Here is a 27,500-nt window from a genome sequence, read left to right on the forward strand (position 1 = left end):
ACAATGTAAACTGTGCTGAAATAGGACAGGAGTAATATTATGTAGGCTATTTGATGTAACAACTTGGCTTCATTAGGTTAATTAGGTGTTACGTTTAGTGTTGTCTTTTTTTAACTATAAAAAAAGCTGATTATAGTGAAAATCGCTTCACATGTTAATCTTATCTCGTCTTAGAATAACGTGTAGTATTTCCTCTTTTGTTCGTCCTTTCCCTTGTGTTTTGACCGAGGTGATTGTTGCTGTATTTTTGGTCAGATCCTTCTCTTGTCTGTAGAAACAAAGATTTAACTGCCAGTTTTCATTCAATGCTTTGAATCAGATAGATATTCACTTTTCATTGTGTTGGCTGTTCAATGTTGCAGACAGGCAGCTTTAATTTGTTCAGTTGGGTCTTTTTAGTTTCAGATTGTGAGGCAGTGCTATTCTGAGGTGAATCCTTAACTGGTGAGTGTAGTTTGGGTTATTTGGATTCGTCCAATAATTTGGTTTATGACTAATAAAAATGAATGACTTTCCCATTAGCCACAGCTGGATTTATATTTTAGTGGTAGCATATGTTAGCATGCAACACTCTAAAACCAAAAATGGTGAACATGGTAAACATTGTATGCTAAACCTTAGCTTAGATTTGACATCACAGAGCACGTCTTTAGATTATTTTTAACATTAAAAACTAGATTTCCATTTTCCCTTCCATATAAAGCGTTTGTTTGGATTATTTTAAATCAGATTCAAAACTAATTCTAACAAGCTTTTCCAAAATGACCCTGAGGCATTTCCAGCTGTAAGCGATGATAAACCAACACAACACTGCTGCTCTTTTTGTCATTGAAGGCTCTGACAACAAACAATATAAAAACAATACATGAATAAAAACACACTGGCTAACCTGCATGGAGCAACTCAACGTCTTTGATCTCTGTAAACCTCTTTTTATATGACTGCTAAAGTCATGCGCTTGTTTTAAGTATTTCCTCTACAGCACTATTCATACAATTTCTTAGGGCCTGCAAATGTTGTTTTTTCTTTCCCCTTCCTCTTCCTCTGTGCTGCTCACTCAGGCTTTAGGAACCATTTTGAATTTGGGACCAGATTAGAAAAATCATGCTAATGCTCAAAGACTTTTAATCCTGTCTCATCCCCAGAGATAAAACCTTGAAATCCAGAGGCAGAAAATTGGGGGAAATTGCTTTCTTGTTGCAGCTTCCAGTTCTATAAAATTAAATCAACTTAAAGACTGTATTACATCTTTAAAGAACAGGAGAATAACTGTATTATAATCTGTGTTTGGGTGCTGTACGCCACAAAAAACATTCATATATCTTCCCAAATCAAACGGGAGTGAGTCATCTCTCTTCCTCCTCCTGTCGTCATCTGTTGTGTATTTCTGGCTTCATTGGTTAATTTCATTCAGTTTTTATATGCAGAAATCTCCTCCCACCAGCCCATGCTCCCTTCAGCTGTCTCATCAAACTCCTCTTGACATTTTCCATCCCACTAAGACCAAATCTCAACCCTCAGTAACCACAGATTTTAACTTCATATACCAAGTAGAGCTCTGACTTTGAAATGGAAAGAAACACTTTATATCATTTGAAGAAACGTCTAGTGACATTACTTAATATTATGTAATGCTCTAAGCAAAACACACAAGTTTAATTTCTATTGCAAATTATTTAATACATGTATAAAGACACTTCCGTAATGTATATTTGATTAAAAAAGTTCTTATCAAAATACATTTAAATAAGTTCAAATACATAAAAGAAACATTCAAATTAACTGAATCCTGATCAAGTGTTCACTTATATTCATTTTTAATATATTCTGTAATTTACACATGACCTTTTAACAACCTCAGGACTTTGAGTTTATTCTTATGTAAAACACTGCATTTTAATGTGAGCGCACTCATGTTTACTCTGGGTCTATAGACAGGGGCGCATCTTGCAAACAGGCAAGGCAGGCAACTGCTTGGGGCCCCGGACCAGAAGGGGGCCCCCAAAGAAGGTAGATTAAGAATGTCCACAGCAACGACAACATGAAAGCATAGCCAGCCTTCAAAAGCTCATCATTTCAGTTGCGCTGCTCCGCTCCGGGGGGGGGGGGGGGGCACAGACTCTAGACACTGTCTATAGACATAGGTCAGGGCTGTGCTGCTCTTTAACAGCATGAGCAGTCTGAAAGCATTTAGGCAGACCAAAATTAGGCGTGATGAGACGAGAGGTCATGTGGAAGGAGAATTTTTGGCAAACTGCCACGGGGTGCATTAAAACACACTTCATAAGTAAAGTAAAATATTCATGAAGACATAAAATGGGTGAGGAACAAACAGCTAACTAATATTCATTAAATTGATAATGTACAGTCTTTGAGTCTCTTAAGCCTTGTAACCTCCTTATACAGTAGGCTACTTTTCTCTTTAAGTCGACTAACCCATTTGCAGGAAGAACAGAATACACTTACACACTCCACTGCTGTTTTTAAAGGCCAGAGACATTTGTCATGACGTGTTAAGCAGGAAAAGGCCACACAAAGACTCATTATTTATCCCCTTCTATTGAGCCACTGAAGTCACTAAAGCTCTACTGAGTGAATCTTTCACTGTGGTCCTTATATCATGTCGTGAGTTAAAATATGTCTCTACCCTTGTGAGTGTATAAGGATGTTCAGCTTTGGTTGTGTCAAATACAAATGGGTGAAATCTGTGTCCCTCCAAATATCGATTCACAGAATAAAGTAAATAAGCGTGTGGTCCTCCCTTCTGCAGGTGCCCTCTCCCAGAGTCAGCTCCACCCTCTCCTGGGCGCGCTGCACCTGCCGGGCCGACCCCTGCAGCCGCGGCCTCACGCCCAGCTGGAGCACTTCCTGCCGCTCAGGGTCAACAGCTCCTCGCCGCTCAGCCTCTTCCCCAACTTCAGCGCGGTAAGATACCATATCACACCTACAGACTGTATACAAAGATCATGTTAGAGCCAGTATTTTGATTTTATAAGAAAGGCCACCTAATTGTGACGTCTGTAGTCAACGCACTATAAAGGACTACAATTCCCACGGCGCCTGTGCTAAAGCCACAGTGATGGGCAACCTGTTGAGAGACGCTGTCGAGGAACAGTTTTTAACCGTACTCGTACTCGTGCCGTACACGTACATACAAACCGTACAAGTACCCTTTAAGTTGTGAAGTTATAAGCATTATCAAGAAAGAAAGAATACCTAAGTTGTGTGTTGTTTTATTTGAGTTTTGCCTATTTCTTTTGAATATTGTGAAGGCCTATTTTTCTTTGTTGCATGTGCAAAAGTTTGTTATTTTATTTTGAGCAAACACATCGCAACATCTTCTAAACCATCGGGGGCCAAGCAACACTTCAAACTGTGAGTAATTTAAGGAAAGAAACTAGTTATAACTGTCTGTTTAAGGCGTCTAGTGGCTTGGTGGAAAAACAAGGTAGGAAGCCACGACAGATCATGTTATCCTAAATACTCGCTCAAAAAGCGATTTCCTTCCAAAACAGAACCCTAATTTTTATTCCTCCAAACCCAAGGAAAGATTAAGGAATATTGTTGGCAACATTAAACTAAACTCCTACTGGATTCAGTGTGGCTTAGAGATTTAAAATGCTTCTCCGAGTGTTTCCTCTTCACTCGTAAAAATGTTGTTTCCTGTTATCTCAAAATGTGAAATACCCAAACATATATTCAAACAAAAAAAAGGTTGTTAGTTTTTAGATTACAGTATAATTGAGCTACAGTACACTCAATTGTATAAACAAAGAAATATATAAAAATAAAACTGTGGAGCAGGGCTATTCAAAAGTAAGGAATGTTTTGCAAAAGACAACTTTATTTTACTTGAAATGTTAACAAAGTAGCTACACATATAACTTAAATAAATATAACTTTGCCCAGTGGTGAAAAAATACTATCCCGACATTCTGAATTCAACAATAATCTCACACACACACACACACACACACACACACACACACACACACACACACACACAGACACTCTAAATGTAGATGCGACAGACTGCCATAGTCTACCTTTAGCTTAACCCATATGAGTCAGTCAGAGCAATGCGATAAATGTTTCAGGCATGTGGGAGGCTGCAAAAAAAAAAACCCTGCCTGACGCTAAAAAAATATGAATCAACTGACAAAGCTGCCCTGTAGGGGTTACACATATAAACAAAAGACGTAATAAAGAGTTAAAAAGTGTTAATTTAAGAAAGGAGTTTCTACATATTTTATTCCGAAAATAGAAACATCTTGCATTCATTATTTTCTCCGTGAATATCTCATTCTTCAATCTAAGTGAAAATAGCTACACCACAGGTATTCAGCTATTTACACCCACACCACCCCAAACCAACTTTCCCCTCCCCCTCGTCTCATAATGGCGTAAAGCACGGATTTAAGCTACTAAGCACCAAAGCACGTTCCAAAAGTCATGGCCATATTGTAATTGAAGATGTCTTTTCACACACAGTGCACCTTACACCTTTATCGCAGCAGGAGGCCCCCAACATCGTTACTTGTCACTGTGTTATTTTTGGGCTAATTGCTTGACTGAAATTGCCTGTTTGCATTTACTCTGAAACTAAAATGTGTGTCTCTGTGTTTGTTTTCCCCTCCTAGATGGACCCAGTGCAGAAGGCGGTGATCAACCACACCTTTGGCGTGGCTCCACCCAAGAAGAAACCCATCATCTCCTGCAACATCTGTCACCTGCGCTTCAACTCCACTGTGAGTCAGACACTTCATTCAATTCAATTATTTCCCCTAATATCACAGAGGGAATCAAATGTGATTTATTCCCCTTTGAGCATCCTTTGAACTTTGGAAAGTGGATAGAACAGAAGCTTGAAGAAAGGTCTGGATTTACTTTTTAACTCACTGGGGAAAGGTGAAAAACACCTTTAAGCACTCTTATCTATTTTCTGCAGCATGTAGGCATTAGTTAATAACACCAATTGGGCTTGCATTTGTTTATAATAAAGTCAATTTGAGAGTATTTACTGACTGTTAGACCCTCTGACCCCCTTGATGTTATAGCTGAAAGTCTGCTTTGCTAAACTTGAAAACACAAACACTTATTGTCTCGTGACCTGTCATCTAAGGCCCAATTTCTGACAATTTTTGCACTCAAGCGTCCACACATTTTCAACATATTTTATATTTTCTGCATCCTATTCGACTAAAAGCAATCTTGAAGCGAGCTTTTCATCGTATCAGTATATTTCTAAAGATTCCATTTTTTAAATAGAAACCAGTCAGCTAGTTCTATGCGGTTTTCCTCTTTATCACATCTCCCTATTTCTATTCATTTGGCTCTCGTGCCTATGGACTTTGTTTATACATATTTGCATTTATATTGTCACGAGGAACCTGGTGGAATGACAATGACTCCTCTTTGTAAAACTTGAAGAAAGCAGGACACCAGCGTGAGTCCATCATACCTCCCTTACTTCCTCATCTGCCTCTTTCTTCCTCTCTCTGTGTCTTCCTCTCTCTGCTCTGGACTTGTGGACACAGTGATGCTGCTGTAAGAAATGTGTTTCTAGCTAACAGGCTGTCTCCTCCCCCCTCTGTGTCACATGCAGCTGAGCTGAGGGTGCTGGTTGACCCGGGAGTTGGATTACGGGTTACAGGCAGGTACAGGATGCCCAGAGCGGCTGGAAAATGCCCTTGATAGAGAATATTGACTAAAGGAATAGTTCAAAAATAAATTCAAGTCTTTTCATATTTTATACTCACCGTCATTTATATTTGACACACAACTTCAGGTTGTCATTTAAATGTAAACATTGGAAATCTACAGTCTGATACAAACTAGGATTTTTAACCAAAGCTAACATGATTTCTAACAACAGCAGTAGATTTAACAGTAGTCGATCATGCTGAATTTGAATGGTCATTATGAGTCATTATCAGAAATGTCATTAGGATTTCATTTCTATGAACCATGAACAATCCACAGCTGTCAACATATTTCAGTATGTACCAGAGCAGTGGACCAAAAGACCAGCATCCCTAGAGCCAGACCACTAGCAAACCTAATGTAACAAATGTTTTAAGAGAGGAATTCAAACCACATAAATATAGAGAGATGGTTTTCAAGAAGTGAATTCACAATGTGGTATTTTATTAGAATCAACTCAAGCAAATAAACAGAAGTATACATACAGCCTGCATAGTGGTAAGAGGTAGATATGAATATGCTAAGATATATAACACAGAATTACATTTTGCGTTCGTTAAGAATTATAAGTACAAGTAGATTACAAATACAAGTAATGGCAATAGTAAGATATTATGTACGGTATATAGTTGCTCATAAAGTACAGTAAAATACTTTTCTTCTGTATGAAGACAAAGATGGATGGCTGTGAAAATGATTTCCACTCTTTATATTACATGACAGGTGTGCATAAGAAAAAGAAGAGACTTGAAGATTTTGAAATTATTCCTTTATTGCTGCTAAAATCATTGAAAAAAGCATGAAAGATTCAAGCCTGAAGGATCGCACATGATATTCTGCCCTGTTGTCTAGGACAGTGGTTTGGGCATCAGTGGTGTGAGAATGCATAAAGCAGCTTGAATCAGCAGACAGGCTCCTTCAGGTTTCTAACTAAGGATCTATGGTGAACTCATACTACACTGGCATGCCAGATAGTATGGCAGTATGCGGATGGGAGCAGATGTATCTCTCTGAGTTAAATATCACGCTGAATGGTTAGTGTGCACTGACATTCAACGCAGCCAAAGGGGTCGTTCACCCTTTGCTCAGCCCTGTATCCCCCCGCCACACACTTTGACCCACTGTGGTACCCTTTCTGTTTGTGTAGCAGCCTAAGGTTTATGCAAAGTGTTGATGGGGAGAATCGTACTCCATGAGTGTGCACACAGTCACTGAAAGATCTGCACACTGAGCTCAGAGACTGTACAGTGTGTGCCTGGAAACTGGATAATTTGAGCAATGACAAATTATCGGCCTTGTGTGAAGCTAGATCCTCCAAGTCTTGTTACACTGTTCAAAATGCAGACTATGTGACAATGTAGGGAGTGCACTTGTGTCTTTAATATACAGAACGGCATTTGTGTTGAAAAAATGTGTGATCTTAAATGATGAGACTGGTTCTGTTTGCGTTCTTGTTATTGTTATCAGATCTCATGAAAATAACAAAGTCCACTCAACATCACTACCTTGTCTGCGGGACTCAAGAACATTCATCCATATTGAAATATTTAAAAATGTCCCATAAATATTATTGTGTATATAAATTACTTCTTTAAACGGCCAGTCATGTCAAGCGTGTTACTCAAACACATATTAATAATACACATAAGGTCTAGCGTGTGTATGCCAGTTTGTTAAAATATATGTTACAGTGCCCATGTTCATTGTAACTAAGGAAATGGGGCTCAACAAATGTGTAAAGTTAATAAATGGTTGGTTTTTGGTTGACAATAACAACAATCTAGAATATCTCTCGACCCATCTTTTATGACTTCTGCTTGTTTTGTATCCTTTATGTCATGTCTAGGTTTCTCCAGGTAATGAAGCTTTCAGAACGTTTCACCTTCAGAGAGTAGGTCATAACTCTCAGAAGACTTGAGATACCACAGTAAATAAAAAGCACAGGTGTAAAAAATAGAATAAATAACTGATGAATTTCATTTGTGTTTGCGTTTCAGAGTCCTATTGTAACACCTGATTTTCTTACAATGAATACGAAACATTTACTCTTATATATTTCTTCCTCTAGTTACAAAGAGTTAACATTTTTAAACAGCCTCTCGGGATGGAGTTTGCTCATTTTTCATGAATTAAGCTATGTGATCATAAAATGTTATTGAATAATAAACAGGAAAGCTATATAACCTATTGTGAAGATATTTGTTTTGAGAAACAAATGAATCAACAAAATGCTTTACAATATTGCTGTTTGTTTCCTGAAACTAAGTAGAGCATGTCAAATAAATATGTGCTGTATTGTGTGTAAATATTAACTGTTTATGGATTACCAGATAATTGTGTTCTGCTTCACATGTTTTGTTTCTATGTTGGTGCACTTCTATTGGCTAGATCCTCTGTCCAATACATTAAGCTTTATCTAAAGCCATCAAGAGCCATTTTGGGATCCCTTATCTGCATGCATCTGTGTTCGCACTGCCACAAATGTTTTTCCTCTCTTGATAGGGAGGCACAGAGGTCATTTTCTGTGGCAGAATATAACGGACACGGGCCATTTTGTGTCATAACGAATCAGTGGGGAGATGAGGCAGTGGGCTCAGAGGATGGTCATGAGATGTCATCTGATGCTCATTTGTGCACAACCGTGACGGCGATGATGATCAAAAAGGGCGATGTCACTTTTCCTTCGAGTCAAATTCTCATCGCATGAACTCCATGGAAGCATGTGAAGCCAAAGAGATGGAACAGATGGAAAGATTACACTTTACTGATTTCTGCTGCCCTTCATTAGTGTAATCATGTCAGTGGCTCTATTCATATACTGTACACTCACGTTCTCTTCTGTTTGTTCTGCCCTTATATGTGTGTGCTAGACTCAGGCAGAGGCCCACTACAAGGGTCACAAACATGCTCGCAAGCTGAAGGCCCTGGAGACGCAGAGGAACCGGCAGAAGAACGGACAGAACCCATCCATAACTGGAAAAGACAGAGACCGAGAGAAGGGGCTGATGGGAGGAGGAGCAGCGCAGCCCACGGACTCAAATTTAAAAGATATAACTGGTATAAATCTTTCCTTTTTTTTTAAGGTGCCACTCTCTCCCTCTTCTAAGCAATTAGTGTTAATTGGAGAGACATAAACGGCACTAAAGCTTGGGAAGCTGTCACTCAGTCAACTGGCTAATTAGCAGCGATTACCTGTGCTGCTATCATTGGCTATGTCAGATAGTTAATTACTCCCATCAAGCAAAGATGTGAAGCCTTAAAGCACCTGAAAAATAGATGCTATCTAAGGAGCGATGTAGTGGTGTTACTGACTTTGAGTTTTCATTTTGACTCAATGCAACACCTACTTACAGTTCATTTTTCCTATAATGAAATGTGTTGTCGGTTGCTAATGGGCACGTCAAAGGGTGGAGTAGAACATTATGGGAGAGAGAAGAGTAGGAGTAGTGTGCGCCTTCATGTTTTCTTATCAAAATCTGACTTAATTAGAGTAGTAGTGGAGGAGGAGGCCATTAACAAAAAATAAAACAGCAGATGCACGGAAAGGCGAACAAATGTTTATCTTATTGCAACAAAAAATTAAGATTAGAAGTTTGAATTTAAATGTTGGTAGGTTTGAGAATAGCTTTGCAATTTCCATATTTGACGTCATACTGAGAATAAAAGTCTGAAGACTATGTTCACTTAGAAGGCCACCTAATGTATATGTCTCTTTATCCAACCCCTTGGTGAATGTTGTACTGCACAAAAATGATGATAGATCATGCCCTTATTGTCTTTTAGTCTCCCCACCTCTCATTCTTTAATAAGGAAAAGTCACCATCTTCCTTTCTTTACTCTGTCTAGCTTTTCTTTTAATAATTGATCTTCCCCCTCCCATTTTCTTCCGCCCCTATCATTTTTCTTCCATCCACACAATGATAAGCTTGTTTCTTTCAGGGGTTGCCATGGTTTTTGATTGATGGTGACAGAGTGAGCTGCTGCAAAGATAACGAACAATTGACAAAGACAGAGGAAGATTGATTCAGAAAAAATAATAAAAAGGGAGGAAAGTGTACACAAATTAAAGAGAAAAGAGAGCAAAAAGAAAAAGTATAATATCAGGACTTTATTAAGATATAGAACAAAAACAGAAAATGACTTGTCGGCGCCACAAAAAGACAGATAAGAAAATAAAACAAAGAGGATTGCATTAGTCAAGAAAATATGTATTTATATCTCAATTGTGTAAAATTAATTGATTGTTGTTGTTAACTCTACTGTATTGTTTGCTGTGGCTTTACAGGCGTAATGATCTCAAAGCTAGAAAAAAAGGATTTGTGAGCAGTGTATATTATAACTCAAAATAATGAAGATTTACCCACATATTTGGTGTTTATTGACGTTTTTTTCAACTAAACCTTTTGTTGGCATAGAGAGGCGAAGTCCCTCCCTTTCCCGGGGAGCTCCATGGGACCTTATTTCGGAAAAAGTATGTATTGAAGTCAATGGGGAGAGAAAGATTATCTTTCGATTCCGTTTGAATTGTGCCATGAATTACACATATGATGTTTGTCAATTTAAAAGTAAATTTTGCAAGTAAAAAAAAAAGAAATGTGTCGTAAAACTGTGAAGTAACACTTTTTTTGTGTTTAACCGCTCCCGTCTCACACCACACACCAAGACGGCCGTCACGTTGGCACATTTCACTCCTTTCTTTCAGAATGAGGTGAAAAGTATTAAACGAGGTGAAAATCACTACAAGTCTGGGCATGTTGAGAGCTGTACATACACACAAGGGGAGTTAGTCGGTTCTGTAAGAGCCAGCATGCGTGACTGGGATTTGTAGTCTTTCTAGTTGTGTATTTTTCATAGTCTTATATTTCAACAGTTTTACGACAAACTGACTTTTTTGACATGGAAATTCATTTTAAAGATTTACAAACATCATACGTGTAATTCGTGGCACAATTCAAACGGGATCGAAAGATAATCTTTTTCTCCCCATTGACTTCAATGCATAATTTTTCCGAAATAAGGTCCCATGGGTGGGAAGTAGATGGGCGGGACTTCGCCTCTCTATTGAGTGAAGGCTGGTGAAGGCTGGTAATGTATATAGAAAGATAATGACTGATTGTAACAATATGTCTTCCTAAAGTAGATACAAATGTTGAAAAATACTGTATAATAACTTTTATTTTACAATACTAATTATCATCATCAGAATAACTTTACATACTTTTTGCATTTTGCTTTTGCATTTACTAACGTTTAACCGTATAATAAAAAAACATATCATATTGTAACTCAAAGTGTAACTTCTTTGTTTATTTGTCTTTCCTCAGGCCCAAGTACCTCCTCCCAACCTGCAGAGCAGCAACCAGAAACTGTGGCGGAGAGCCCACTGGTTCCCTCTCCGTCCTCACAGCTCTTACCCACAGACTCCTCCTCACTCGGGTCTCCTCAGCTGTCTCCACAAATCTGCGCCGACTCTCAGCTTCCTGATCTACCTTCTGACAGTCCTCCAGTGGAGGAGTGCAGCCCGGCGTCCGGTTCAGCCCCTCAACCTGACCCTCAGGGGAGCTCCACGGGAGGTGAGAAGGAGGTGGTGGGGAAGGTGGAAGAGACTAAGGAGGCCAAGAGCAACAAAAAACCTCTTCACTGTCCTACGTGCAAAGTGACGGTCAATTCGAGCTCACAGTTGGAGGCTCACTGTAGTGGTATGTCCTACAATACTACTGATATTATTTAGTGGAAACAGACAACTTTTCCCCTTTAATGTCTCCAATTGGCATCATTGTGGGCACTGCTGTTGCAAAGACAGCCGTGTTGCTTTCCATTTTCCTCACAGCTACCAACAACCCAGGATACAATAGATCGAAATGTAGTTTGCAACATGGCAACCGTCCAAAGCAAAACACAACCATAAATATTCCAATTTGACCTAGAAACCGTATATACTGTAAGATTTTTGGATGAGATGTTAGCTATTTCTTTTAGATGCCTCCTGGTGCAGATCTCTCTGGGAGTTTTTGATTCAGTGTATATATTTGGGGCTTTTTTTGTGAAAGGTTCAAATTAAAACCAGCTGTTAACAATGTAGAGCCAATACAAAGTTTGCCGTCTTGTATCAGACGAAAGAGCCTACTTATTACTTATTATGATTGTATTAGCTTCATAAGTAAAGGCCCATTTCAAGGCTCTCCTCTTCCTTTGTGTGCCGTACATCGAGCCTTCATTTTCCCATGAGATCGCAAGCCACAGGCTGACAGAAATGATCTGAATGCCGATGATGTCACTATTGTAGAGCCATTACAATGCGCAATCAACATTGACTTCATAATGATACGTTCAAGAAGAATCGTGAATGCCACTTTAATGTTAGCTAGTTTTTTATCCTAACATTCAGTCCTCTTTGTTGGCTGATTCAGGCTCTAAGCACAAACAGATGCTTGATGGTCACAAGGGCAGCCAGTCACAACGCAGGGTCCGGATGTCATCATCACCCAGGCCCACCAGTCGAATTAAGCAGCGAATGGGCAGCAAGCCCAGAGCCTTGGTGGGTGTATCCAGCCAGCCTTTTCACTGTGAAATGTGCCAGGTGTCCGTCAACTCAGAGACACAGCTGAAGCAGGTGGGTTTAACCTGATATTATAAATGTGACATATTTGACTACAGAACCCTAACCTTGGTGTTTCTCGATTCAAGATTTGTCTATTTGGTTTTCCTAATCAGTGCTGTCCTGACTGAATAACTTTATATTGTTGCCCCTTTTTAGCACATGAGCAGCAGGAGACACAAAGAGCGTTTGGCTGGGAAGCCTGTCAAGGCGAAGTTCACCCCTTATAATAAACTACAGCCCAGTGCTATCTTAGCGGTGAGAATTTGATACACACACACACACATACATTTGAAATAACATAATCAATTCTTCCTGGTCTTGTCAACATATTTACAAGTTTAATGACTGCTTAGTGGTTTATAAATATAAATTAATTTGTTATGGTAAAACACACTCTTGTCCAGACGGAAATATCTCAACATATCTTGGATGGACTGCCATGACATTTTGAACAGACATTGATGGTTACTAAATGGTGAATCGTCATGCCTTTAATGATACTCTGACCTTTTTATAGAGGCATCATCAAGTCAGAATTGACATTTGTCCATTTGTTGTTTCATGTATATGCATTTGTATGAACAATTTAGATACAAGCAAAACTAATGATGTTCCCATGTTACCAAGATGTACTCTGTGTTAAGTGTTAATTAGCAAATGGGGAACAAGGTAAAGGTAAGTTATAACGGCTCATCAGCATCTTAGAATCTCATTGCAAACCAGTTAGCAGGATCATTTTGATATGTACTGTGACTTTGGTTTCAGACTAAACTGGCCCTGCAGAAGCACTTTTCCAAGGCCCTGCCGGCAGGGTTCCTGGCAAACCACCTCAATCAGGCTGCTTTGTGCTCCATGGCATCTGGAACCTTGGGACTTCGCCTGCCGCAGGGGCCCACAGCCATCATCCACGGTCCTCTGATCAGCCCAACACTATTTAGGCCTGCCCCAGGACCTCTGAGGGCCACACATGCACCTATTATCTTCTCTCCTTACTAGCAATGAGCCATGTTAGGTTGGAGGACTTACAGTAGAGTGGACATAACCTACCCAAAGCTGGACTAGCAGGAAAGACAAGCATGGTCGGTGAGGATAAGGCACGGGACCCCCTAATGGACACCGGGACACAACGCAGACCGCGCTGGCAGCATATCAACATGTCATGTTTGGCAGGTTTTAGTCATAAGAACAGTATGCCCACTCCCTGGTGTGGATTGATATTTCAGTACTGACTGACCATATTGTCTCCTCTTTCAAAATGGAAGGACCAACACTCAGCTGTTTCCCCTTGACCAACACTCAGCTGTTTCCCCTTGACTTTGTGTTGAGTGCATGATCCCTGGGGTCTGGACCTCTCTGGAAGCCATATTGACAAGCATCTTTTAGTTTTATTTATAAGATAATCCTAGACTAATAGAATAGCGTGAGTAAATGTAATTAAGTGTTTGTTGCCAAAATTCTTCAAATTTCAGAGCTTTCTAATTTTACGTACAGTACTTCATTCCTGCTTTAGTCTTCATAACCAAAATCAAGAAAAAATACAGTTTGCTAATGAAATGACAAAGGAGATTGATTGCTGAGGATATTGCTTCTAAGTAAATGTACATGTCTACAGCCATTGTCTGAAATGTATATGTTTCTTTATAATTTATTTAAGATAAATACATTAATTTCTCTGTCTGTTTCTCTCTTGCTCTCTGTGTTATGAGGTGACAATCAACGACCACCCTGATATGATGCCAAGAATTCTCGCCATATGGAAATACATTCAAGACTTGTTTTTAGTTAAAGTTATAAGATTAAAAACTAGTGTGAATAAATAATTTTCAGCAACAGCTTGACATATGAACAGACTCGCTGATGTGTGCTGTTCCCCAAAATGTAAATCATGAATCCACAAGTTATTTAATGTGTCTTTGATGTCTTTATTAAATCTGTTATTTTTGTAAGAGAATTGTATTAAAAATCAATCTTCTTTTACTTTAGAAATCCCCTCCCATCTGATTGTGTTAAATAATTTTAAGCAATATTTTGTTTTGAATTGCCCCTTGGTCAAATGTATGAATAGTGTAAGTGTGCATCAATTGCAATAATGTAAATGATTATGTGGAAAAAAATGTCAATACTGTATTCTATATGAACTTATAAATGGTACTGTCTTTTTTACACTTGTGTTATTTTCTTTCTTCATATTCAAATATGAGTCTCTTCTATAAGAAAGTGAGTCCTGATAGATATACAGTGAGTACAGGTGTAGTTCATGATTGATTATAGTTATGGGCAAGAACACTTAAAAGTATTGCATCATCAGTAAGATACTGTTCTCATTTGAGATCACTCAAAGGTCAGGGATATCATAGGCAAAAGAAAATAATAAATACATTTTTTAACAAAATGAATCATCAAGTACAGTAGAGCATATCAACTGTGGAGAGTCACTGAACTCTAACTCCAATCCTTTAGCCGGAAACTGTTGAGTGGGAAAGTCATGCTAATGTGTGCCCCATACCCGATACCTTATGATACTCTAGTGCCCTCTATTGGTATTTTGCTAAAAAAAGAGCAAGATGGGTTGAATAGGAGCGGAGATGTCAGGGCTTTTTCTGAAATATTATACATTTTTATCAATCTAAAATATACATAAGTAAGAGCGTATAAGTATAAATAAAACAGAAATGCCATTTAAATCACTGTATTACACTAACTGTGTTTTTCTATAGTGTCAGCTCTTAATGTGACACTATCTCTATACAAAGTAAGCCAAAGCATTTATTTCATCTGATAATTGTAAGTCGCTTTGGATAAAAGCGTCAGCTAAATGAAATGTAATGTAATAATTCCTGATGATAGCAGCCTGATGACCACAAACACAGTAACAAGGTAAAACAGTAATTACTGGTGATGTTCCTCCTTTTTCAGAACATACATTTTTAAAAGCAAATGTACATAACTTTAAATATTGATTAAAGCCACATATATGATATAACTATGTAATATTGTATAATTGATGATGTGATACAAATCCTGCTTTGGGAAAGTTATGCAAGAATACATGTTGTGTTTTGTATATTGTTTGTGTATGTGTTTTCTTTTATCAGTCTGTAATAATAATAATAATAATAATAATAAACAATCTTTAATAATGATAATAATAGTTATTATTATTACAATTGTAATAGAGCTGAACAGCTGTTTTCCCCCAAATAATCATTTCATTCATTTCAATTGGTGACAAATTCCTTCAGACAAACATCTCTAGCTACTGATATGCATTTCTTATTTGCTACGCATTTAGGATTCTAAAAATAACATTAATTTTAACTAAGAAACAACCCTAAAAGGACGGGTTCATTATGAAATGTAGTTTTACGTTTTCCTTTTTTTCATAGGCCTACTTATGACCTCAAAAACTGAAGAAGAAAAAAAGCTCTCTTACCGGAAATGACGTAGGTTCGTGTTCGTCCTTTCCAGAAAAAATGGCAGCTGTTGACATCGACGTACCGGTGGACACAGACCTTGAAATCCCTAATCAGGATGACTTGGAGCGGTAAACATTTAATTGTTGTGTGTGTTTAGTTGTGATGTGTGTATAGTATCAAAATAACCCGGGATTCACGGACTGAACCAACCCGCCGCTAGCTGACAAGGCTCGGACACAACAACGAGATCACGAGCTAACCAGGCTAGCTTTACGTGGGAAAAAACGGCCCTTTATACAAAATCTTGCATTTTGTTAGTTGTCATAATAACAGGCAGTGGCATAATTGTAGTTGTGACGGTTAAATCAGTCCGCATATTGTGGGTTTCTTCTAATTCACTTCGAAACTTAATCGTCAAGAGAAGCTAGCTAAGACAATTAGCGTGTCTCGGCACATGCTCGGTTACAGCTTTTTAAAAATATTTAGTAATGTGAGACCCATTAGTTATTTTAACTATTTGTACTGACCCATTTTAAATCTGAACATGTTAATAAAAAAAAAACAGGTACAGCATTTTTCTTGTTGCCTAACAGCAGCTTTCTGTGCTTAGATCTTTCTAGAAAGTTCCAGAAGAGGCAGGCAGATAGCATTTAGCTGGACTCAAATTATCAGATCAAGAAACAGTCATTATATAAACTTCCTAAAACATCTAAAACGGCCCAAATTAGTAGTACTTTAGTGTTGTGATACCAAATTAATGTTTTCAAAAGTAAAAAGCAAATTGGATAAATGCATTTTCTTTTATATGAATCTTCTAAATGATGCACATACAAATGAACCACTTCACTGATGAAAAAACCGGAGTTTGAGCTAACATTGCTTAACAAAAAAGTTGGAAGCTAAGTACTAGTGTCAAAATGTAAAATTAATTGTTTGAAAGAAGACATGTTTCCCCTCTCTATTGTGTTAATATTTGAACGATTTCTGTAACTGAAATTATGCAAAGCTTTTAGTCTGCCAGATAATATAAAAAGGAAAAGTGTAATTGTTTTGTGACCCATTTAAAGTAATACAAAAAAAATCCCTGGCTGAAATTAGGCATAGGGGGAAAACTCTTCAAAGTATAATAGATTGAAGAGGATTTGAAGATTTCACTTTATAATAAAAAGTGTTGATGAAAGCTTCTGAAGGGTTCAGTGAGATGTGTTACATAAGTAGTCAGCTGCATTTCTGGTCAAACTCCAAGTCAGAGCTCAACAATAAATATAAAACATATTGAAATAAAAAAAATGTACTAGTGCAATCTTCAAATTTCAAGGCAAAATGTTGCCAAAGTACAATTTTTAAAGTGTAATATTCTTATGTCAAATTAAGGGTGAATATATTTATGATATCAAACACTAATCATTGTTATAAGTTGTGTTGACCTTGCTGCCTGCATTCCTATCTTTTGGTTTCATTTCTCCTGATTCCCAATCTGAATTGATGGAAAATGTTACTGCCCATGATGTCACTGACTTGGGTGTGGCATGAAAAGCAATTGTTTTGAATACTTCGTCACACAGAGAGGCAGCTTCTCCCTTGAATCAGACAGTGTAGATTTACCCTTTAACACTTGGCTCTTGAAAGGGCTGCAGCAGGTGAATTTCACTGCTATGTTTAGTACTGCAGCTTCCAGGACTGAGTGTGCCCTGCGCTACTGTCCCAGTTCCAGGTGTAACTAACTCAGTCCTTTCAGGCTCTTCCTCGTTTCCAAGAAATGCTCTGATGGAAACAGATGAGCAAACCAGCTGGTCTGTTTTCAAACCTTTATGTAGTGCTTTTAATTTGTTGTCTGATTTAATGCTGAAAAGTTTGATTTAGCTATATTTGATGAGAACATTACTAATTTATTTGTAATTTACCTGTTCCAACTTGACATTGATTTCTGTTTCTTTTTTCTGCAGTGAGGCTGAAGGCTTCAAAGAGCAAGGAAATGCATTCTACAGCAAGAAAGATTACTCCGAGGCTTTCAACTACTATACCAAGGCCATAGGTAAGATTACCACTCTTTACCTATTGACCAATTTTTATTCATATTCTCCTATCGAAAAATGCTGATATCCTCATTTTGTTGCGCCTCTCTCAGCAAAATACATTACAGTGACATATGAGTCATTGCCCCCTCCTTAGATATTTCCCATCACATGTCCCCTCCATGTATTTTAAAACTGTAACTTGACTTCTGCCATTTTAATGGACATACAATATATTTGCTGTACTCATCACTTTTTTGTCCCTACATCTCACTTTGCCTTCTCTCAAGGTGCCAGTCCCAAAACAGCCAGTTATTATGGGAACAGGGCAGCTACCCTCATGATGCTCTTCCGCATTCGTGAGGCCCTAGAAGACTCCCAGCAGGCTGTGCGGTTGGATGAATGTTTCATGAAGGTCGGTTTGAACATCATCTTCATTTTTTTGCTTTGCCTGCCACTAAGATACACGGAAAAGTGGGTTTACGTTTTTACGCTGTTTTAAGTAGGAAATGTTTCCCTTCTGTCCAGGGTCATCTACGTGAGGGAAAGTGCCACCTGTTGTTGGGAAACGCCATGGCGGCCAATCGTTGCTTTCAGAAGGTCTTGGAGCTGGAGCCTAGCAACAGAGAGGCCCTGCAGGAGGTGCGGATCACCTAAACATTTTTGATTTCATGTTATTCTCATTTAGGAATGCATTCAATTGAATAACATACTAAGAACAGCCTTGAAGCTAAAAGTTGAATCTTGTAACTCAAACCCATCTCTTAACAATGTAAATAAAGTTTTGATTATTGTCCTTGTTATGTTTCAGAATAAGACTGCCTCAACTCTACTAGAGTACGAACGAATGGCAGAGTTTGGCTTTGAAAAACGGGATTTCAGAAAGGTATTTTATTCCCTATTTCTTTCCCCCCCACCAAACTCATTAACAGTACAGCCCATTTAAGATGTGATCAGTTGTTCACGTTGTCCGACTAGTTTTTCTTTGCATTTAGGTATTTCTAACAACTTTTATAATCTATGAATATGCTTTGGTTTGTAAAAGCCCAATATTTAAACACGCTGACAGCAGGGCTCGAGCTTAAGGGCGTCCCGTCGTCTCGGGGAGGATAAAAAATGTTTACACACAGAGTATACTGAATTCCTGGCCTGCGAATAATGAGAACTCTCCATCGCATTCAGTCCTTAGCAATATGCTGCGCCTCTCCCCATTTAGGGATGGGTACCGAGCCCCGGTATCAAACGGGCCCCGGGCCGGAATTATTAAAGAACGTGGTACCGTTAAGCTCCGACGTTATGGTACTGGAGACATTTAAAAAATATATGTCTTATGTATTATTGCTACATAAACATTATATCGCAGTTTTAGTTTCGCCAACTCCGTTTCTAATATGCCATAAGACTACAACATGCGTCTATGATGTATTTTCGATCTTTCCAATCCAGACGAGATCTCGCTCTCCCGTCTGTGCGAGGGGGCGGGGCCGTTTGTAAAGGTCTCCTGACTGTGATACAGACTGTCATCCTGGTTAGTGGTTACTCTGGGTTCTGTCTTCAGGACAGAGTGTTGGATTTTTTTGTTAGTTGGATGGGACTTGATTGGATTCAATATTAGAGTAACTTTCTCATTTGTGTTTGTTTTTTTTATATATTTGGCCTTTGTTTCTGTGTTTGACTGATTTCCTCAAATAAAAAGGTTGATGAATTATCATCTAGATTTGTATGATGTTTTATTTATGTTAAAGGTCACTTTGAATGATTTTAACTAATGATAATGGAGAAAAACTAATATTTTAAATTCAGGATGGTCCACATTCATTTCGGGACGGCTTAGATTGTATTTCAGGACGGTTCCGGGAGGATGGTGAAAAAAGTTAGTCGAGAGCCGTTGCTGACACAGTTTACAGGCATCCACTTGATTATTTGTACTGTACTGTACTTACTGTCCGTTGAAAACTGTGTTTAATAGTTCTGCTTATACTAGGACGGGTAAATGCAGAATCTTAACTTCCTTTTTGAATTCATTGCTCAATTAATCAAATATTGAAATGTATTAATGGGCTCTTGTGCTGATCCAGGTGGTGTACTGCATGGACCGGGCCTTAGTTGTGGCTACAGCCTGCCACCGCTTCAAAATCCTCAAGGCCGAGTGTCTGGCTCTGCTGGGTCGCTATCCAGAAGCCCAGTCCGTTGCAAGGTAGGAACCACTGGGGTTAGCTTCACGCTGTATTACATTACATTACATTGCATTTAGCTGACGCTTTTATCCAAAGCGACTTACAATAAGTACATTCGACCAGGAAGACACAACCTTGAAGAAAACAGAATCATATAAGTACATCAGGTTTCATAGAGCCAAACATTTCAAGTGCTACTCAACTGGCTTTAGATAAGCCAGTCCTTTATTAGTATAAAAGTGCTTCGTTAATAGTTCTATCGCTCGAAGTGGAGTCGAAAGAGATGAGTTTTCAGTTTGCGCCGGAAGATGTGCAAGCTATCTGCCGTCCTGATGTCAATGGGGAGCTCATTCCACCATCCTGGAGCCAGGACAGCAAACCCACGTGTTTTCGCCAATGGGAACTTGGGTCCCCCTCGCAGCGAGGGCGCAACGAGTCGTTTGGCTGATGCAGAGCGTAGTGCACGCGCTGGGGTGTACGGTTTAACCATGTCCTGGATGTAGGAAGGGCCAGATCCATTCGCAGCATGGTACGCAAGTACCAGTGTCTTGAAGTGGATTCTAGCAGTTACCGGAAGCCAGTGAAGGGAGCGGAGGAGCGGCGTGGTGTGGGAGAATTTAGGAAGGTTGAAGACCAGACGAGCAGCTGCATTCTGGATGAGCTGCAGAGGTCGGATGGCACATGCAGGTAGACCAGCCAGGAGGGAGTTGCAGTAGTCTAGGCGTGAGATGACGAGAGCCTGGACCAGAACCTGAGTCGCTTTCTGAGTCAGCTGGGGACGTGTCCTCTTGATGTTGTAAAGCGTGTATCTGCAGCAACGGGTTGTAGCAGCGATGTTTGCAGTGAAGGACAGGTTGTTATCTAGGGTCACACCCAGATTCCTTGCAGTCTGAGTCGGGGAAACAACTGAGGTGCCGATGTTGATTGTTAGGTCAAGAGTGGGACAATCTTTTCCCGGAAGGAAGAGCAGCTCAGTCTTGTCAAGGTTGAGCTTGAGGTGATGATCAGACATCCACTGAGAGATGTCAGCTAGACAAGCAGAGATGCGTGCAACGACCTGGGTCTCTAAGCGGGGAAAGGACAGAATTAATTGGGTGTCATCAGCGTAGCAGTGGTAAGAAAAACCATGCAGGCTAATGACTGATCCGAGCGAGTTTGTGTACAGGGAGAAGAGGAGGGGACCAAGAACAGAGCCCTGAGGGACCCCTGTAGTTAATTGACAAGGGTCGGACTCAGACCCTCTCCAAGTCACCCTGTAGGTACGGTCTTTGAGGTATGAGGTGAGGAGGGAAAGTGCAGAGCCTGAAACTCCATGTTTTTGGAGAGTGCGAAGGAGGATCTGATTATTCACCGTGTCGAATGCAGCAGACAGGTCCAACAGGATGATGACAGAGGAGAGGGATGCAGTTTTGGCAGTGTGCAGTTCCTCCGTGACAGCAATGAGAGCAGTTTCTGTGGAGTGACCTGCCTTGAAACCAGACTGGTGCGGATCCAGAAGGTTGTTCTGATTGAGATAACAGGAGAGTTGTTTAAAGACAGCGCATTCAAGTGATTTAGACAGGAACGGGAGGAGAGAGACAGGCCTGTAGTTTATAACATCAGACGGGTTGAGAGTGGGTTTCTTTAGGAGAGGGTTTACTCTTGCCTCCTTGAGACTGTTTGGAAAGTGACCAGAAGTTAGAGAAGTGTTGATGAAGTGGGTGAGAAACGGTAGAATATCAGGAGGTTTGAAGGGATAGGGTCCAGAGGACAGGTGGTGGGGCGGGCAGAGGTAATGAGGGTAAGAACCTCACTTGGAGAGAGAGGGGAAAAGGAGGTTAGTGTGTTGGTGGAAGGAAGGTCTGGTGACCCAGCGGTGAGTAAAGGTGAGTCAGAAAAAGAAGAGCGAATATCATCAACCTTTTTTTCAAAGTGGGTACTGTATGATGGTTTTGTTACAGTTACCGTGATACTTTTTTTTTCTTGAATTGATTTAACTTGAAATATGTTTACAGGTTCTGCTTTAGTTGCTTTCTAAGAAGAGGAATTAGATTTACAGATTCTTCGGATCTTTCACTATACTTTCTTTTACAGTGATATCCTTCGAATGGATTCCACGAACGCAGACGCACTCTACGTCCGAGGCCTCTGTCTCTACTACGAGGACTGCATCGATAAAGCCGTGCAGTTCTTTGTCCAGGCTCTGCGCATGGCTCCTGACCACGAGAAGGCTCGGTTAGCCTGCAGGGTAAGATTGGAATTATTTTCTTCCTCCTCACGCAGTATCTATTTGAGAAAATCAAGTATTTTGAATGAATAAAATCCAGATTTGCATGACAAATTCTGCCAGTGTTATCTTAGTTGTGTATGTTTTGGCACAGTGCAACACAGATTCAGATGCTCACAAAGACGGTTAAGAAATACTAGATAGATGTTGATTTGTTTGACTGGATGGCCCTCCACCATAGAGTGCCACAGTGACGCATCCTAAAACCCGGTTTTAGTTAGCATTTTACCACTTCCAATTTCTCCATAGGATTTTTCCAAAGTCCTATGGAGAAATTGCATTGGTTTTTGTCGAAGGAACCGGAAGGAGTTTACTTCCAGGTTTTAGGACGCGTCACTGTGGCACTCTATACACACCTTTGGTATTGTTGTGAAAAACAGTGTTCTTTACAGACCCACTCGGGCTTAAATTTCACTTCAAGTTTGAGTCGATATTTTTTAAAGTAACAGTGAATTGTTCCCTTTCTAAATCAGAATGCCAAAGCATTAAAAGCCAAAAAAGATGAAGGCAACCTGGCATTTAAGAGCTGCAGCTATGACGCTGCCTACAAGCTGTACACGGAGGCCCTGACGATAGACCCCAACAACATCAAGACCAACGCTAAACTCTACTGCAACAGAGCCACGGCAGGAGTAAAGGTAAGGAATTAAAGGGCATATTGCCATTCCAAGGCATTTTATAAATAATGCTGTCTTATTATATGCTTTTAAATAGAAATCTTGCAAAGTGTTCAGGCTCTTTTTCCTCTTCTACAGCTGAGGAAACTTAATGAAGCCATTGAAGACTGCACCAGTGCCATCAAACTCGATGATACCTACATCAAGGCCTACCTAAGAAGAGCTCAGTGGTATGTTCCACAGACATGAAGACAATTTGACTTATTGTATGCTCAGTATTGTGCAGTTTTTTTAAAATACCTTTTGTGACCTCTTAGTTTCATGAACACAGAGCAGTATGAGGAGGCCGTGCGCGACTATGAAAAAGTTTACCAGACAGAAAAAACATCAGGTAAGCTGGTGTTTGTTTTCTGCATGGTTACCTTTTCTTAACTGATAGATTGGCTCAAATTTCACCACTCACATTTGATCCCTTTTTAGAGCACAAGCATCTGCTGAAGACGGCACAGCTGGAGCTGAAGAAGAGTAAAAGGAAAGATTACTACAAGGTGCTGGGAGTCGGCAAAAGCGCCACCGAAGACGAGATCAAAAAAGCGTATCGCAAACGGGCCCTCATGCACCACCCTGGTAGGTCTCTTGGTCTTTGCACCAACATGCAGGATACCACCTCTGATTCAGGGTTCTTACGGTCATTAAAAACCTGGAAAAGTCATGGAAATTCAAAATACTAATTCCAGGCCCTGGAAAAGTTATGGAAAACAATATTTTTCATGGAAATGTGACTAAAGTTGCATCAAATATCATTTATATTTGATCTAATCGCCGAAATAGTAATACTATAATGATAATAAATACCGTATAGTAATGGAACGTAAAATGGCATTTAACTGACGAGGTATTTTGCTGGTGAGAGATTTTAGTTAGCCTGTAGAAGCTAGTAAGCCTACTATTTGATTTGTTTTAGATAGACACAACATGTTTCAGATCTTATTTTCCTGTTCCATGTTAAAATAAACCATTTTCAGTGGTACAGCTGAGAAAGAGTAATTTTTTTGGTCATGGAAAATTAGGTAAAAGTCATTGGTGAAAAAGTGTATGAACCCTGCTGATTACATTTGAAGGATTATTTATCTCAAGGTTTCTGTATTGCTTCATCGTCTTGCAGATCGCCACAGTGCAGCGACCCAAGAGGTTCAGAAGGAGGAGGAGAAGAAGTTCAAGGAGGTGGGCGAGGCCTTCACTGTGCTCTCCGACCCCAAGAAGAAGATGCGCTACGACAGCGGCCACGACCTGGAGGACGAAGGCTCCTGTGACGGCGGAGGTAGAGGTTTTTACACATTTTTTTTTTCCTTGATAAATGTACATTGAACCTGCATTTGTATTTTACAAAAAGTATTTTAAAGGTGTATATATATATTTTAGAACACAATCATATGCCTCTTTAATGCTGTGTTTCTCTGTGAGTACTCAACGGATCCCAATAACCCACCTTTAACTTTAGGGTTTGTTTTAGGTACAGGACACTATTAGTTTCCTGTATCTCTCTGTAGTGTACATATGCAATGCAGTGGTGATACTGTATTATGATATGTTCAGTGTCAAATAGCTTGATTCACCTCCACTCTGTTTAGCCTAATGAATCATCTTGTTCTACCTATACCTCATCGTCACCAGCTAATTCTGCTATATTATCTTTTCCTAGATTTTGATGCAAACAACATCTTCAGGGCTTTCTTTGGCGGCCATGGTGGTGGAGGTGGAGGAGGACAAGGAGGACAAGGAGGAGGGGGAGGATATAGTTTTGACTCTAGTCCAGGTATGTATTTTGCCCAGTTCAGACATCCTTTAGTTCAGTGGTTCGCGGACCCATTTCTATTGGGTTGCAGATGTGTGAGTGAAGAAAGAAATAAAAAAAGTATTTCTTTTCCTTTTTTTTTTTAAGTCAAACTTTTATTTTGAAGGCCCGATTTTCTAACGCTGTGCATGCAGTAGGCGTTGGACTAGAAGTACCGGAGACCATAAACAGTTCTGTCACGTAGTGATCATCTTCTGAATAAAACATCTTTGCTGATGTTTTTTCGAGTCTTCTGGCCAATCAGAATCAAGATTATTGCCGGAAAGCCCCACGGAGAATAACTTTGCGGTAGAATTATTCTTTATACATCCATGGGTACAACTTCAGATAAAAATGAACACATAATGAAATATGACCCCCGGTTTGATGACTGACAGGTCACAGAACAATGGGAGCTATCATAGACTCTCCTCTTTGCTCTTCTCTCTGAGGAGCAGCAAGTTCAGCTGTCAGAACAAAGTGAAAAACAAACAATGGCATAAAATATTATGAATACGTCGGGTAGTAATAGATTTATTTATTTTCTTCTCAGAGTACCAGAATGCGTAGTTTATATGTTAGTATTTCTAAAAATCTCCTGGGGGAGAAACCCCCCAGACCCCCAGCACGTGTGTCTTTTTATGTTATACAGTTCAGCTTTGATTCCATCATCTCATTAAACCTTTTTTAAAGCATACTTTAGTTCTGTGAAAGGATATAAGGGATGTATGCACTGTACTTCACTTTAATTAATATTGTATGCTGAAAAGCGTATATATTACAGCATGATTTTTTATTGAATAGATTTGAGTGGTTCAAAATGTCGGGTCGTGATCTATTAACAAAGGAACAAGTGGGTCCTGAGGCCTGACCAGTTGAGAACCACTGCTTTAGTTTATTGAAGCACAGAATAATTGATAAGAGAAATTACATGATATGAACTAACTTTCTTTTTCTTTTTTTCAAGACTCTGGACCTGGAAATTTCTTTTTCCAGTTTGGTTAAAGTGAAGGAGCATGCGGGAAAATGCCGCCCTGCAGTGGACAGATTCAAGTTGGACCCACAGTCACCTCCTGACGCTCACACTCCTGAGTGTCTCACAAAATCTCCCCACTATTTTCTTTCTTTTTTTAAAGGTGTTTTTGATTACTCCATACACTCTTAAACTCTCTGCCCCGCATTGATGCTAACAAAAAGTGGAAAGGATAATTGAGAGACTTTAGTTAAGAATTAACATTGTAAATAAGAAAGTGCTTAAGAAGTCTTTTTTTTTAGGAGGTTTGGATCAGCTGATCAGAGCATGCCCCTTTTGCCAAAATCAAAATGATACTAAATTTAAATCTTGTTAAACTGCCTATACTTTCAGAAGTAAGCAGTTGGTGGAAATTAATTGGAAGTGTAAGCATCATGATTGATTTTTAGAAGACTTAACATGGCATACGTTTTTTTTAAGGTTCTCCTGGGACAGCATGTCTCCATAGAGCAAGAGTCAATATGCTGTGGAAGTTCAATGTCTAAACTGACCTCAGGACAGCCTTTATAGGACAACACCGGTTTCTTGCGAGCGCGTGTTCAGGTTTTTTGGCTCACTCTGCAAATTTATAGAATCAACGTGCAGGGTTTTTTGTTTCTTCTCCATGCTGCATTGTATATTTGACTCGAATGTAAAGCGTTTTGTCCATAAATGTTTTTTTCTTCTTCAGTTTTCCCTTAGTCTATTTATATTTATTGTACTGTATATCCTAACCTGTATACAGCATAATGCCAGTGTTCATTGTCTTCCTCCTTTTTTAAGAGACTCATTTGTAAATGTTTTTCACATCATCTTTGCTTTCAGATTGCGCAAGTCTTTTTTTTTTTTTTACAGGCCAAAATACACACACACACACACCTACAGATTTCCTACTCTCTAAAGCACCGATAACACATCTGCCCCATTGAAATGTAATTGGTGCCTTACCAGAAACACCAGATCAGTTCATCTTCTTACTAGTACAGCAAAGGCTCAAGAGCAAGTCCTGTTTGCAAAAGGCAGCATTTACACTTGTATAGCACGTTGGTTTTTGTTTTTGGGCTCTTTTAAAGGACGTGTTTAACATCTGGCCAGCGAAGGAAAATTATTTTCCGAAACATAAAATACTTCATCTCATGTGTTGTCAATCACGCCTGGCTATCATCCACCCATACTTGTAATGCACGTTCTGTCAGTACAGCTCTTACCCTACTCGACCTGTTTTGAAAGGGGCACTGATGGTAGGTTGGAAACTTCTATTGTTAATTGTTCTATCACTGATCTATGTATCATTTTTAAACTTGTCACAGTATTACTGACATGCTTTTCTTATTACGAAAAATAAAGGCTCGTCTTTTACTGTAATGTTGGGACTTATATGTAAGTTATGTATGGAGTAATTTACTAAAATACTACTTCAATTAATATAATGTATTATCTTCATTTGACAGCCATAGTTACTTTCATTAGGATTTACACAAAAACATGTAATCTGCTTTAAAAAGTTGATGAACTGTTATAGAGTAAACTGCCTTACAGAATATACCGTGGAGTAGTTTTTAAATGACAGCTCAACTAGCTGAAAAAGTATTTCTGCTATATTATATAATCCAAAAACATATTGTATACCATTTTGAAAGAGGGTTTCCCTAAAGCATGCTTGTTTTACATATGTATTCTCATAATGAAAAAAACCTATGCAATGTGTAAAGAAATAGTTTTGGAAGACTTTATTTTGGTATTTCTTAGTCTACTTTTATTTAAGTTAGGGGTATTATTTCTTCTTCCAGCACAGATACATTTTTTTTTTAAAGTGGCTCATTTTAGAATATTTATAAACAAATTATAAAAGAAAACAT

The 27,500-nt window shown here is 39.1% G+C and overlaps 2 protein-coding genes across 5 annotated transcripts in view; both read left to right on the forward strand.

Annotated features, from left to right (window-relative positions):
- The window catches only part of LOC117544818 (zinc finger protein 385C-like), a 70,764-nt gene extending 56,295 nt beyond the window's left edge, over nucleotides 1-14,469 (forward strand). For 2 of the 3 annotated variants that reach the window (XM_034214271.1, XM_034214273.1), the window contains 7 exons: nucleotides 2,771-2,925; nucleotides 4,641-4,748; nucleotides 8,574-8,760; nucleotides 11,028-11,402; nucleotides 12,114-12,316; nucleotides 12,461-12,559; nucleotides 13,070-14,469. In XM_034214271.1, the coding sequence (XP_034070162.1) occupies nucleotides 2,771-2,925; nucleotides 4,641-4,748; nucleotides 8,574-8,760; nucleotides 11,028-11,402; nucleotides 12,114-12,316; nucleotides 12,461-12,559; nucleotides 13,070-13,300 (1,358 nt within the window). In that variant the 3' untranslated portion in view covers nucleotides 13,301-14,469. The remainder of the gene's footprint in view (nucleotides 1-2,770; nucleotides 2,926-4,640; nucleotides 4,749-8,573; nucleotides 8,761-11,027; nucleotides 11,403-12,113; nucleotides 12,317-12,460; nucleotides 12,560-13,069) is intronic. The other variant, XM_034214272.1, reaches the window with a different exon arrangement.
- Nucleotides 14,470-15,730: 1,261 nt separating this feature from the next.
- LOC117544947 (dnaJ homolog subfamily C member 7-like) lies at nucleotides 15,731-27,021 on the forward strand. 2 transcript variants are annotated; one of them, XM_034214489.1, is made up of 14 exons: nucleotides 15,731-15,848; nucleotides 17,667-17,755; nucleotides 18,026-18,150; nucleotides 18,264-18,377; nucleotides 18,547-18,621; nucleotides 19,814-19,932; nucleotides 21,986-22,139; nucleotides 22,652-22,816; nucleotides 22,934-23,025; nucleotides 23,113-23,186; nucleotides 23,276-23,422; nucleotides 23,961-24,122; nucleotides 24,498-24,611; nucleotides 25,597-27,021. In XM_034214489.1, exons 1-14 carry the CDS (start codon nucleotides 15,778-15,780, stop codon nucleotides 25,632-25,634), a joined length of 1,539 nt encoding a protein of 512 aa, XP_034070380.1. In that variant the 5' UTR covers nucleotides 15,731-15,777; the 3' UTR covers nucleotides 25,635-27,021. The 2 variants fall into 2 exon arrangements, with proteins under 2 accessions (XP_034070380.1, XP_034070381.1); XM_034214490.1 differs by having other exon boundaries at nucleotides 23,961-24,116.
- Nucleotides 27,022-27,500: the final 479 nt, after the last annotated feature.

The sequence above is a fragment of the Gymnodraco acuticeps genome, unplaced genomic scaffold (genome assembly GCF_902827175.1).
Source record: "Gymnodraco acuticeps unplaced genomic scaffold, fGymAcu1.1, whole genome shotgun sequence".
Taxonomy (NCBI): Eukaryota; Metazoa; Chordata; class Actinopteri; order Perciformes; family Bathydraconidae; genus Gymnodraco; species Gymnodraco acuticeps.

Bases quoted from the DNA above. Each gene is read 5' to 3' on its own strand.
- LOC117544947 (XM_034214489.1), top strand. From the start codon at position 15,778: ATGGCAGCTGTTGACATCGACGTACCGGTGGACACAGACCTTGAAATC. The intron at 23,026-23,112 runs GTATGTTCCACA...GTGACCTCTTAG, and splicing joins TACCTAAGAAGAGCTCAGTG to TTTCATGAACACAGAGCAGT. The intron at 24,123-24,497 runs GTTTTTACACAT...ATCTTTTCCTAG, and splicing joins CTGTGACGGCGGAGGTAGAG to ATTTTGATGCAAACAACATC.